This window comes from Pseudorca crassidens, chromosome 3 (assembly GCF_039906515.1).
Source record: "Pseudorca crassidens isolate mPseCra1 chromosome 3, mPseCra1.hap1, whole genome shotgun sequence".
In the NCBI taxonomy this organism is placed as follows: domain Eukaryota; kingdom Metazoa; phylum Chordata; class Mammalia; order Artiodactyla; family Delphinidae; genus Pseudorca; species Pseudorca crassidens.
In genome coordinates this window covers 122,933,592-122,947,571 of record NC_090298.1, presented here as the reverse complement: position 1 = coordinate 122,947,571, position 13,980 = coordinate 122,933,592, and the positions used below count along the sequence as shown (strand labels likewise).

Genomic DNA, 13,980 nt, shown 5'->3' with positions numbered 1-13,980 from the left:
CCATCGACAAATGAATGGATAAAGAAGATGTGGCATATATATACAATGGAATATTACTCAGCCATAAAAAGAAACGAAACTGAGTTATATGTAGTGAGGTGGATGGATCTAGAGTCTGTCATACAGAGTGAAGTAAGTCAGAAAGAGGAAAACAAATACCGTATGCTAATACATATATATGGAATATAAAAAAAAAAAAAAGGTTCTGAAGAACCTAGGGGCAGGACAAGAATAAAGATGCAGACACAGAGAACGGACTTGAGGACACGGGAAGGGGGAAGGGTAAGCTGTGACGAAGTGAGAGAGTGGCATGGACATATATCCACTACCAAATGTAAAATAGATAGCTAGTGGGAAGCAGCCACATAGCACAGGGAGATCAGCTTTGTGACCACCTAGAGGGGTGGGATAGGGAGGGTGGGAGGGAGATGCAAGAGGGGGGAAATATGGGGATATACCTATATGTATAGCTGATTCACTTTGTTATACAGCAGAAACTAACATACCATTGTAAAGCAATTATACTCCAATAAAGATGTTTAAAAAAAAAAAAGAAAACTCCAAGACTCATGCTCTAGCATGAAATAGATCTGAGTTTGAATCCCAGCTGTGCCACTGATTTAGCAATGTGAACTTGAGCAAGTTCCTTCAATTTGTTTGTTTGTTTGTTTGTTTTATTGGAGTATATCTGCTTTACAATGCTGTGTTAATATCTGCTGTACAAGGAAATGAATCAGCTATATGCATACATGTATCTCCTCCCTCTTGGACCTCCCTCCCATCCCCCCATCCCACCCCTCTAGGTCATCACAGAGCACCCAGCTGAGCTCCCTGTGCTATACAGCAGGTTCTCACTAGCTACCTATTTTGCACAGGGTAGTGTATATATGTCAAAATCCTAATCTCCCAATTCATCCAACCCTAGTTTCTTCATTTGATAAATGGGAACAGAACTCCTTAGTATTGTCATGAGAATGAAATGAGATAATACATGTAAAATTTAGCAAAGTGCTTCACAAATAGTAACGTCTCAACAAGTGTAAGCTTTGGTTATTATTTTTTATTTGGCTATATATTTTTTAAAGTGCAAGAAGTCCTATTTAACACAGCATATACCAAATTTACTACCACCAAACTTTTTTAGAATACATGGAGCAGAGAAAAATAACTTCCCAAAAGACATCTGTTCCTAATCCCAGGAACCTGTGACTATTCACCTTACCTGACCAAAGGAACTTTGCAGATATGATTAAGGTAAGGATTTGGAGATGGAGAAATTATCCTGGATTATGCAGTGGGCCCAGTGTAATCACAAAGGTCCTTTATATAAGGAGGAAGTGGTAGGGTCAGAAGCCAGAGTCAGAGAAGGATATGCGACGAAAACAGAAGTTAGAGAAAGAGAGAGAGAAAGATGAAGATGATATGCTGCTGGCTTTGCAGATGAAGGAAAGGGTGAGGAGCCAGGAACTGTGGGTGACCTCTAGAAGCTGGAAAAGTCTCCCCTAAAGCCTCCTGAAAGAATGCAGGCCAGCTGTGACCTTTATTTTAGGACTCTCAATCTCCAGGACTATTGCATGTGTTGTTTCAAGGTGGTAAATTCATGGTAATTTCAGTAGCAGCAACGAGAAACTAAAACAGAACACCTGAAAACATCTTTCAATATACTGATGTCCCGTTGGGAGCCTGATCTGGTGGGAAGAACTGGAACTAGAATCAGGAATCCAGGGTCTCTCTCAGTTCAGTAACTAACAAGTTTTGTAACTACCAGAAAGTCAAAACCTCTGGGGTGCTTCAGTTTCTTCTACAAAATGATAACATTATCACCTCTTTTACCTAATATTAAAAATTTTTATGAAGGTAAACATTATAGACGTTACAAGAATAAATCAAACTTCCATATCTCAACTTCTCAATTACAACTACTGAATAAGGGCTAAAATAATGCATACAGTGGAAAGTTTTAAACTTTTGGAAGAATTTCCTGAACTTTCAACAAGGATTTGTGAGGGACTGAAAAGTGTTAAAAGGTTTTGTTTTAATGCACTGAGCAGAAAAGCTGATTGACAGTGTTTTGTGCCCAGGTTGAAACATTTGAAATCAAATTCAACCCCTCCTTCCTTTCCATCCAAACATTTTTTCTTTCCAGGATTTGGAATATGATATTATTGAGGATTATTTAAAAAAATTTTTTTTACTTTTTTTCCTCCCAAGAGTAAACATGAAGGGCAAGACCTACAGACACAAGAGCTGCCTCTCCCATTTTAAAAAGGAGGGCAAAGTCGGGGACTTGGGGATGGTGGTGTACTCTCCTTTCTAATAGGCCCCCGGGAAACTGCGTTAGCGTGAGATCTCTGAACACAGCACATTCCCTCCCCAGCCCATCTAGTCCTGGGATGTCTGAGACGTGTGCAACGATGCCACACCACCTGCTGGATTCAGTAGTCATGGAAACAACTCTAGGCAGTGCTGAAGACAGCATCACATCTACACTAGCCACTTAGGATGGGCAACAATGTGAAAAGAGTAAAATACCAAAAACCACTGAATTGTACATTCAATAGGTGAAGCGTATGGTATGTGAATTATATGTCAATAAAGCTCTTTTTTAAAAAAAAAGTGTGAAAAAAATTCACTGTACAAGGTGGATATAGCAATAAATTTTTGTTTTTTGTTTTTTGTTCTTTGGTTTTTTTTGCGGTACGCGGGCCTCTCACTGTTGTGGCCTCTCCCGTTGCGGAGCACAGGCTCTGGACACGCAGGCTCAGCGGTCATGGCTCACGGGCCCAGCCGCTCCGTGGCATGTGGGATCCTCCCGGACCGGGGCACAAACCCGTGTCCCCTGCATCGGCAGGCAGACTCTCAACCACTGCGCCACCAGGGAAGCCCTAATTTTGGGGGTTTTTTTTAACAACTAGATTTTCCTCTAAATGACGGGACACGTCGTTCAGTAAGAACACACAGCAAACTGTACCCTGAATAAACATACATCCAAAGTATGATTTTAACCATTCTGGGCCCATATATATATGTTAATCCTTTACTTGCTGTTCTCCGAGGACTATGGCCTCTACAAAAAGCAGACTGTCATCTTCACTGTGGTGAAATCAACCCTGAGACAGTTCTCTCTAGGGTCATTTTGGACAATCAGTGCCTCTCATTACATTACAACAAAAATCAGAGCTTCAATTACAATTTGCATTCTAACAATGTAAAAAGCAAACAAACTCTTGGAACCAAAAAAAAAAAACGTAAAAGAAAATACATCATCATATTAACCACAGCTGTGTTTTGATAGGACAAGAAATTTGTTTTTTTCAAGAAACGAAAGTTTAAGTTCTACAGAAGCCGGTGCAATGCAACCACCTTATGTTCTCACCATCTTCTTGCTTTCCAAAGGGGCTTCACATCTACATCCAAATTTTATCCTCCATAAAGTCAAAACACAAGTTATTAGCAAAGGCAAAAAACCCAGCAGGAAAAAGTCCAAGACAGTATGAAGAACAAAAGGCAACCACCTAGCAGCTGAGATTCCTGGATCCCAGCAGGTGCCCAGCTACCAAGGAACCAAGTGACCTAGAACAGGTCACTTAACACTTTCTGAGCATCTGTCTCCCAATCTGGAAAATGAAGTTGTGACACGAACAATCCAAAAGGGTCCCTTGCAGATCTAACAGTCTCATTTTGTAAGGAAGGGTTCAGATCTCCTGACTCCCAGTCTGTGGAATGTGAAATAGGCCGGCCATCCAGTGTGGAAACGTGTGCTAACACATAATAAATGGTTATTGATGTTAAATAACATGACAAGATAATGACCTATGTTTCCAGACTTGCCCGCTTTGTAACTAACAGCACAATCCATCTACTTCCATCATCTTCCCCACAGTGGACTTAAGAGCTACCTAACCAACAGCAGAAGCAGGAGGGAGAGGGAAGGGGCTGTCTTGTAGGAGCGGCCACTCAGACCCAGCCAGACTTACCCAACACTTTCCTTAGAGATGGAGTGTCACTCAGCTTTGCACCCGCAGCCTGGAACGACACTCCAAGACGCCGGACACGAAATACTGGGACAGGTCACTCAGGAAGGCCGCACAGCAAAAGATACTCCACAAAAACAAGGAACTGTGGTCCAGAAAGGAGCACCGTCAGAGGACTGGAGAAAGGAAGCTTCAGCAAAGCAAGACTGTTGTCCAAGGAGGAACCACCAACTGTGTATTACTGACCTTGGGAGTGGGAGCGCAGGGTGGTAAAGTGCGTGCATGTCTGAGAGCTCAGTTCTCTACTGCCCACGGAGACGGAACTGAGCATGCTCTACAAGCCAACAAACTGCAGCTGGTCAAGAAGCCCCACCTTACCCACTCTGCTTCTCCCTGAGCTCCGCCTGCAACCTTCAGAACCTGAAAATCCACAGGTGGAAGGAGGTTACTCTTAGAACCCGAAAGCCAGCCAAGCTAACTTCTTTGATGAGAAGCAGCTGTTTACTGGTGTGTTCGCTCCAGGCGCCCCTCGCGCAGGCATCATCAGCTGGTATCTTGTAGCGCAGTCATTGCAACTTCTTGCTTGTTCACCTCTCCAACTACATGGTAACTCCTCTAGAAAAGGGACCCTTCTACCACAGTGGGTTCCCAGGGGTTGGCATTGTGTTTGGCCCAGGGGAAGTGGCTCAACAAATATTCACTGAAAGAAAAATACACGAGATCTGGGTTAGTGCCCCAGGAGCCTGGGTGGGTGAGCCAGGCACATGCCTGCTTGAGGCATTGGAGACAGGTGCTTCCAGGGGTGGGGTGGCCCGAGAGCGAGAGGAAACCCAGGGATCCCCTTCTTCTCTCTCCACTGATGGATTTAGAGCCCCTATTTCTCTTCCAGGACTCATGGAACATCTCCCCTCCAGAACTCAAGGGTCTAGGGCCTTTGGTTCCCTCCTAGGACCAAGGGATCCCAGACTCTAATTCCACACCCCACACCTGCTTCACATAAGGTCCAAGCTCTGATCCTAGGCCCTCAGCTTCTCTCCGGGACCCAGGCATCATCCAGGCTTCCAATTCCCATTCAGGACTGGGAGACCCAATGTACCCATTCCCCCTACAGGACCGAGGGATCCCAGCCAGCCAGCTCCCACTCTAGACCCAGGAATCCCATATACCTATGTAGCTGGGATCCTCTCTTGGACCCAAGTGTCAGAAGCACCCAGCTCCTCTTAGACCCAGGGTGTTCCAGGTTCCCAACTTACTGCCTAGACCAAAGTATATCAGGTCCCCAGCTCCTGTCCTAGACTCACAATGCCAGGTCCCCAGAAAAGCAGAAAAGAAAAATACGTGGACTTTATATTCCCAGTGCCAAAGGGCTCAATACATGCTTGTTGAAGTGACCAATTTCATAATCGCAATGCTTAGAGAACAGTGAGTATCCCACAACGTCCTTAGTGGGGCAGGACAGCACACAGCTTACGAACACCAGCTCTGGAACCCCGACTTGGGGCTCAGACCCATGGGGGTCTCTATACCAACTCTCTCATCTACTAGCTGTGTGATCTACATTCCCACGGGTGAGTTATTCACCTCTTTATGCCCCAGGGTCATCATCTGTAAGAAGGGGATAGTAATAGTATCTCCAGGAGCTATCGTGAAGACTCAGGGCATAGAAAGCTTAGCACTGAGGATTCACTCAATAAATGATGGTTTTCATTATCTCCCCTTCCCTGGAACTGAGCTATAGGATAAACTTTACCTACTTTACTTTAGTTTAAGTAAACTAGTTTACTCTAGTTTAAGAGCTCACACCTAGTTCTGCTTTTATCAGAAGCCACTTAACAATCTTGGCCACTCATTTGCTTTGCCTGGGTTCTTTTGAGGATTAAGTTGTCTGAGGTCCCTTGTAACTTAAAATTAAAAAAAAAAAAAAAAGGCTCAGATTTTCCATTGTTTTGTTACTGTTTCTCAGTTTCCAAGGGTTACCTCTTGGCATCATCACTGTGGGTGGCGTCCCTGTCAGGGAAAGGAAAAGTAGCCTGGAACCCAGCTGAGGTATTTGGATGTGACAGCTGCCCTGCTGCTAGTGTCTTGGCAGGAGTGTGGAAGCAGAGGGGGAAGGCTATGATGAAAGCCCATTTCCAAGCTGGGGGAGCCAGGCAACAGGGGCAGCAAGTTCTGAATCCCAGCATTCTGGGTCTCCCTTCTCCCCACTGCCCTTTCCCACCTAGTACTGTCCTTTGGCTTGGTCCTTCTAGGTCACAATCTCTCCCTGGCTCCATATATATATATTAATCACAGTTTCAGAATGGAATATCCCCTCACACTGGAGGCTACTCAGCATTCTAAGAGCAAAAACATCTGCTCTTTACCTTTTCTCCATCCCAAATAACTTAAAAAAAAAACCAACAGTTTTATTGAGGTATGATTTACATACCATAAAAATCATTCGTTTTCAGTGTACAATTCAAGGTTTTCAGTACATTTACAGAGTTCTATAACCATCCCCACGATCCCAATTGAGAACATTTTCCTCACCCCAAAAAAGGTCCTTTGTGCCCATTTGCAGTCACTCCCATTTCCCACCCCTAGCTCCAGGGAACCACTATTCTACTTTCCATCTCTATAGATTTGCCTTTTCTGGGCATTTCATATAAATGGAATCTCACAATATGTCATCTTTGTGTCTGGCTTCTTTCCACTAGCATAGTATTTGTGAGGTTCCTCCATGTTGTAGTATTTATTCCTTTATATTGCTAAATAGTAGTCCATTGTATGAATACATCCATTTCTTTATCCATTCACCAACTGGTGGATAGTTGAGTTCTTTCCAGCATTTTGGGGTGAGGGTAAGGGGCTGTTTCCAGTTTTCATCCCAAACACTCTCAGTCTTTTTTCTGTATTGTACTTCTCCATCCACCTCACCTGTATCATTTTTCCCCAGGATCCCTTCTATCAAATAAGAAAGAGGCAACTCCCCAAATTAAAAAAAAGTAAGGAAACCTAACAAATGTCCACCACGCATATAATTTAATCCTGTATTTTAAATGAATATGCTATCAAGAAAGATCAAAATAACTTGAATTCATAATGTAAATAACAAAAATTCATATGATGTAATTCTTCTTTTAGGTTGGCTAAGTTACACTTATCCTTTAAATGGAAATGATGTTAAAACAAAGAACAGATACAAGCTACATATTACATTTGTCAAATATCTAGACGCACAAGTGCTGATACATCAAAAGACAAACAGAAACTTGGATTGGTTAATGAGGGTTGCCAAAGGAGAGAATTCCTTTTTGCTACAAGCACGTAGTCTCATTTTGATTTTTATATCTAATGATAATCCAGGAAGAAAACTCAAAAATTCACTTCCAATTCTCAAATGGTTCAGAAAACAATACGTATGTTTATGTGTGTATATATATGCAAGTAAGTGTGTGTGTGTGTGTACAGTGTGCACACAAACTGTTAAAAATTAGAAAATCAGAATGAAGTGTATAGGATAATTCTTTGTACTATTCTTGCTTTTTTTTTTTCCTATAAGTTTGCAATTATTTCAAAACAAAAAGTTAGAATCAAACTTTCATGCTGTTAAAACCTCCTTGAATCATTTAGCTTTTTGTCTTCTGTATCTTCAGGAGCCTTGAGCATGCCAAGTTTATAAGCCCTAATGTAAAGTAGTATTTGTTTTCTGGTCCTGAACTCATCTCTTCCACATACATCAGGTAGGACTGGCTCTGCTGTATCGTATAATTCACAAAACATTCATTTGCTCTAAGTAGTACTCAACGTGTTTCTCTGCATACTGCCCCCCCCCCCACCGTTTGCCTTCCTAGAAGATGGTGTGGGCCTCTTCACCCTCAAAAGTGGTTCTACTGAGGCTTAAGGATACTTCATTGTCCACAGCACTAACTGGGGGTTACCATGAATTGCTGGGACAAGACATTACCCCCGTTTACTGTTTCATAGATACAGCTACTTCCTACAGGGAAAGGAAAACAGAAAAGGTAACCCAGCACCACGGACAGCTTTCCTAATATTCACTACGTTTTTATTGAGTCAATACTTATTTGTTGAGTTCCGGGTCTTTGGGGAGATTTTAAATGTAATCCTTAGTTTCCAGAGAAAAACTGGTGAAAGCAGTTAGAACCAGAGCTCAGTCGTCAGACTCTGAGCTCAGCACACTTTCCATTATATGACACTAAGCATTTCTGATTCAGCACAGAGTAGGACACAAAATCCTTTCAATTCCACAAACCCTTTTCCCTGAACAATTCCAGCTCCTCTGACCTCCTCCAGAGTATCCTTCCACTGCCCATTATAAAATTTCAAGACTGGTTCTAGAATCATTTTATCCAAGAAGATTTTCTTTTCCCAACTTTAAAATGTCATTTTCTTTAAAATCTCGTAAATGTCTTCTGCATAGAAATTATTTTCCTTTTATTTCACTTGTCAGTAAATCCTTTAGGAATTCTCTCTGAAAAGAAGCCTAATTCATCATTTGGTTGCTTTAATCACCATCACTTGTTTAAGAGTCTTATTAGTATGTAAACTCATTCTAATGCAGTGCTCCGAAATACCTCTAAGAAATTCGCAATAGACTAAACTTAGAGTAATCCATAATTAGATTTTTTTAATAGGACTTCTCACCAGTAGCTTTTTTTCATTATCTAGCTCTGTGTGTTTGACCTCAGCCAGCCGTTGATGGGGCTGAAGTGGTGGTGGGGGTTTGGTAAAAGAAGAGGAAGCTCATCCCTGCAGAGGGGAGGGGAAAAGCAGTGTTGGTTCTTCCTTTAAAAATGTGGTTCCCCCAACCCGCATCATCATAATCCCCTGGGAACTTGTTAGAAATGCAAATTTTAGGGCCCTTCCCCAGACCCGCTGGCTCAAGCCACGCAGGTGATTCTAATACGTGCCTAAGTGTAAAGGACTTGGTTATTCAGATGTGGTGTTTGCTGTATTACAGACGGAGGTCTAGCTTTAGAAACAGCTAGTTGAAAATAATTGCCTTAACTGGCTCTAGTGACCCCCCAGGAACATAACTCACTTACATGTATGTTCTCCTCATTTATCATTGATGGGTATATTGGGGAGTTTTTTACTCCAAAGAGCTGACAACCTGATATTAGACTTGCTAATGAGCAGCAGCCACACTCTCCTGCTGCTTGTCACTCAGGGCAGGCAAGAAATAGCACACGCAGCAAAGAGCAGAGAAGAGTCAAACTTCTTCCACAGTCCGCTCTCAGGAAATAAGCAAGAGGAGGGTCCAGAGGTGTCAGTTGACACTGACGATGACGTATTTACTTCCTACACAAAAGAGCCAAGGCAGAAAGACAAATAGAAGCTAACGTCTGCGAGTAGAAGCTGGATGGAAAGGGGTATGCTGACAGCTGCCTTGACAGACTCCAACTCCAGCACCATGAACGGGTCCTTTGCTCACCTCCACTTTGCCGGTGGGTACCTGCCCTCTGACTCCAAGGACTGGAGGACCATAGTCCCAGCTCTCTTGGTGGCTGTCTGCCTGGTGGGCTTCGTGGGGAATCTGTGTGTGATTGGCATCCTCCTCCACAGTGCTTGGAAAGGAAAGCCATCCATGATCCACTCCCTGATTCTGAATCTCAGCCTGGCTGATCTCTCTCTCCTGATGTTTTCTGCACCTGTCCGAGCTACAGCATACTCCAAAGGTGTTTGGGATCTAGGCTGGTTTGTCTGCAAGTCCTCTGACTGGTTCATCCACACATGCATGGCAGCCAAGAGCCTGACAATCGTTGCAGTGGCCAAAGTATGCTTCATGTATGCTTGTGACCCAGCCAAGCAAGAAAATATCCACAACTGCACCATCTGGTCAGTGCTGGCAGCCATCTGGGCTGTGGCTAGCCTGCTACCCCTGCCAGAATGGTTCTTTAGCACCACCAGGCATCACGCAGGTGTGGAAATGTGCCTCATGGATGTACCCGCTATGGCCGAAGAGTTCATGTCAACGTTTGGTAAGCTCTACCCTCTCCTGGTATTTTGCTTTCCGTCACTCTTTGCCGGCTTTTATTTCTGGAGAGCTTATGGCCAATGTCAGAAACGAGGAACTAAGACTCAAAATCTTCGAAGCCAGATGCACTCAAAGCAACTCACAGTGATGTTGCTGAGCATTGCCATCACCTCCGCTATTCTGTGGCTCCCTGAATGGATAGCGTGGCTGTGGATGTGGCATCTGAAGGCCGGAGGCCCGGCCCCACCGCAAGGTTTTATAGCCCTGTCTCAAGTCCTAATGTTTTCCATCTCTTCAGCAAATCCTCTCATTTTTCTAGTGATGTCAGAGGAGTTCAAGGAAGGCTTAAAAGGCTTATGGAAATGGATGATAACAAAAAAACATCCACCTGCTTCAGAGTCTCAGGAAACACCCGCTGGTAACTCACAGGTCCTTCGTGACAATGTTCCATCTCCAGAATCCCCATCATCCATCCCAGAGAGAGAGAAAACTGGCTCTCCCTCATCCAGCAAAGAGAAGGCTGAGAAGGCAGAGATTCCCATTCTCCCTGATGTAGAGCAGTTTTGGCATGAGAGAGACACAGTCCCTTGTGTACAGGACAATGACCCTATCCCCTGGGAACACGAAGATCAAGAGACAGGAGATGGTGATAAATAGTTTCAAAGCAAAACAAATTGCGATTACTGTTATTTATTTGTAATGCTGCTAATCAGTATTGTTGACTTTGCCATAACATAATAAAATTACCATTAGGAATTACAAAAATGCTTCGCAGTCTGCATTTCCAAAATGTGCAATTTGGTAAGTAGGACACCGTATTAGAATAACTATGTTATAACCTGGTTATCCAAAGAACTAACTGTGTTGTTTGAAGATGCTTCTGTCACAAGTGATTAGAAAGGCCAGCTGTTTTGTCACTTGTCCACAATCGCTGTTTTAATGGGTAGTCCTTAGGACCAGCCATGTACTGGCTGGAGTGGAGCTTATCTGTCAAAGGTTCAATCTCTTTACGTTTAGTTTCTTCCTGAACCTGCTAACTCTAACTTCACCTATCAAACCTTACTGCACGTAACCAGAGCTCAAAATCTACTTCTACTTGAGATTTTTAACACATAAATTTTAATGAGTTATCTTCATTTGCTTAAGAAATGTTCATTTACTTGATGAAAATCCATACAGAATTTCCATGACTGAAGGTTGAAGAATAAGGAACATCACCTTATTCCAATTCTGGGCTAATTTCAAACCATGGCTTATTTTGGCTAAGTTTAAGTAAATTCAGACTTTGCCTTATACTAAAATCTGCTTCACTGATCTTTTTAAAGCACCTCTGTGAGTCTTCAGTTTCTAAGTCTGGGGATTTTAGCAGCCTATCATGATATTCTATATTCTGATTTTGAGAAAGAACTTAATAACCACCCTTAATTCTCTTCCCAATTAACTCCTCTTCCAAAGAGTAGCAGGAGACAATCTTCTACAAGCTGAAATCAATGTTTCTCCCAAAATCTTCTTTCTCTCAAGATAAACTATAAGCTATGTTATGGTTAACCATACCATTATGGTTAATGATAAAGGTATTAATTGGTGAATGTAACCCTCAAATATAAAGATGATCATCTTTTTTGTTAAATGAGCATTAAACATAGCCCTAACACTGAACATGAACTGTGCCCAACTTTTAAAATACCTCCGGGTTTTTAAGTTACAAAGACTATCAAGAGTAACCCAAGGTGGGGTGGGGGTAGGGAGTGGGGGACAAGAGAGAGAGGAAGAAAGGGAGGGAGGAAGAGAGAAAGAGAGAGTTAGCATGGAAAAGAGAAAATTCAATGGACACAAGACAGAGAATCTGGGTAATAGAAAACAAGGCAATGCAGAAAAAGCAATAAAATTAAATTCTGTGTTCCAAAACGTATTACCAGTATAATTTGAATAACAAGCAATAACTGTTCAATTTACAGCATGGTAAAGCATACCCAATACAGCAATGATGATGATAACATTTCTTCCCCTATTAAATATAATAAAGACATTTATCCATGATTCTTGGTTACTCTAATGGAATTCTGGGATATTTTCACTGAGGGGTTCTCTCTGAAAAAAAACAAAAAAACTGCATTTAGGGCAAGCAGTGGAGAAAATATAAAAATATGCTGTGGATGGAATTTCTTTTAATGTACAGTCTGTGGGTTTTTTGGTTTATTCTTTATAAATGGTCATGATTTGCTTTTTTAACACAGAAGGTAAGGCTTTTTGCCTTGGTTCATAACATATTTCATTTTAAGGCTCACAAGAGCACATACAGTTAATCCAAGTACCTAAAATACTGTCTTGTGAGACAATAGTTATGTAATTGGATTACCTTTAAAACTGTGATGAACTATTTGAATTAAAGATTTCTATGTTCATTATCTATAGTAAATGCACGATGTAAGCTTTCACTGTGTGACATTTTAACTTGTAAACAAATAAAAACAATTATGTTTTACTTCAGATAGTTTTGGAGACTTAAAGCTGTCTTTGTTTTGAATGCTGCTTTCGAAACCATCATTGCACAAGGGGGCTTTACAGGGAGGTCAGACCTTAACACTTGCACAGGTATCAGCACGCCAACAAACCATGTATTTTTAAAGAGCTTGCTGATAAGCTCCAGATCAAAATGAAGATATTGAAACACAATGTAATTACAATGACCCTGTCATTAAGAACCTAATGGGGGTTAGGGGGGATAAACTAGGAGTTTGGGATTAATATACACACACTACTGTATATAAAACAGATAAACAACAAGGGCCTACTGTATAGCACAGGAAACTATACTCAATATCTTATAAGGTTAAATAAGGGAAAAGAACCTGAAAAAGTATATACATATGTATAACTGAATCACTCTGCTGTTACCTGAAACTAACATGACACTGTAAATCAACTATACTTCAAGTAAAAAAAAAAGAACCTAATATACAAAGTCCTCACTCCCTTTAAGAAATCTGCATAGAAAAGTTTGATTTACACCTTACGGGAAACATTAATCCCAAATACTTTACAGCAAAAGTAGGAAATTAAAATAGGTATCACCAAACCATTTTCTTCACACTTTTCTATGGTGAGAAATGGAACATAGTGAGTATGCAAACAATATATGTGGAATCCAGAATAACAAAATAAAGCATTCTAGAAACTTCACCTTTGTAGGACAGTCCTATTCTATAATAGTTGTGTTCCTTTGGGCACGCATTTTGTTTCACTTCTGACAAGCTTCAAAATCACTCAATGGATTTATTAAAAAAAAAATCCTGTTAATTACCAATTTTATAGGTTAGACTTCAGTCAGATAACCCACTCCAGGTTTCTACATATAGAACTCACATCATCTCTGTGGTGCTTCATCATACATTTAAGCTAAGCACTAAGTCACAGAGATATGACTGTATTTTTGTATGTGTGTGATGCATGTCTGGGTCCGTACGCATACAACAAATACAAATATCGTTGTCGCTTTTTTTAGGTTTTGTTGCAATCATAGCAGGTGTGAGGTAACAGGGAAAACAATTTATCCTGTTAACATATATTTTTCTTAAACATTTTATTTATGTGGTAACTCAAACTAGGAATCTATGAAGGAATGAAATAGAGGGATCTTTTTAAACTGGGGAGGTAAAGCTAGAAAGAGCACTTGGGAATCAAAGGTAAGTTTCACGGTATGATGTGCATGACACATTGAAAGGAGTCCAAAAAGGCATTCATCATCAATATGTTAATATAAAAGACAAAAACAAGAAAACAGACAAAAATCAGCATCTTCTTGCTATGAAGCAATAAGATACTGCTAAGAGACTGAGCACCAAAATGGTTCTTCAAACTCCTTCCCTTTTATGATGCAGGCAATTTATTATATTCAAGCCTTTTAAAATGATGAGATTTTCAAAATTTAAACTTTCTTTGTGCCAAATTACATTTGCTGCTGCTTTTAAGAACAGGTTTAAAAGTATTTATAAATTATATAACAATAATCATATACAATCCATG

At 41.2% G+C, this 13,980-nt stretch overlaps 1 protein-coding gene across 1 annotated transcript; it reads left to right on the top strand.

The window, feature by feature from the left end:
- The first annotated feature begins 9,339 nt into the window (after window positions 1-9,339).
- Window positions 9,340-10,611, top strand: GPR151 (G protein-coupled receptor 151). Its single transcript, XM_067730117.1, has one exon. The coding sequence runs from the start codon at window positions 9,340-9,342 to the stop codon at window positions 10,609-10,611; it is 1,272 nt and encodes a 423-aa protein (XP_067586218.1).
- Window positions 10,612-13,980: the final 3,369 nt, after the last annotated feature.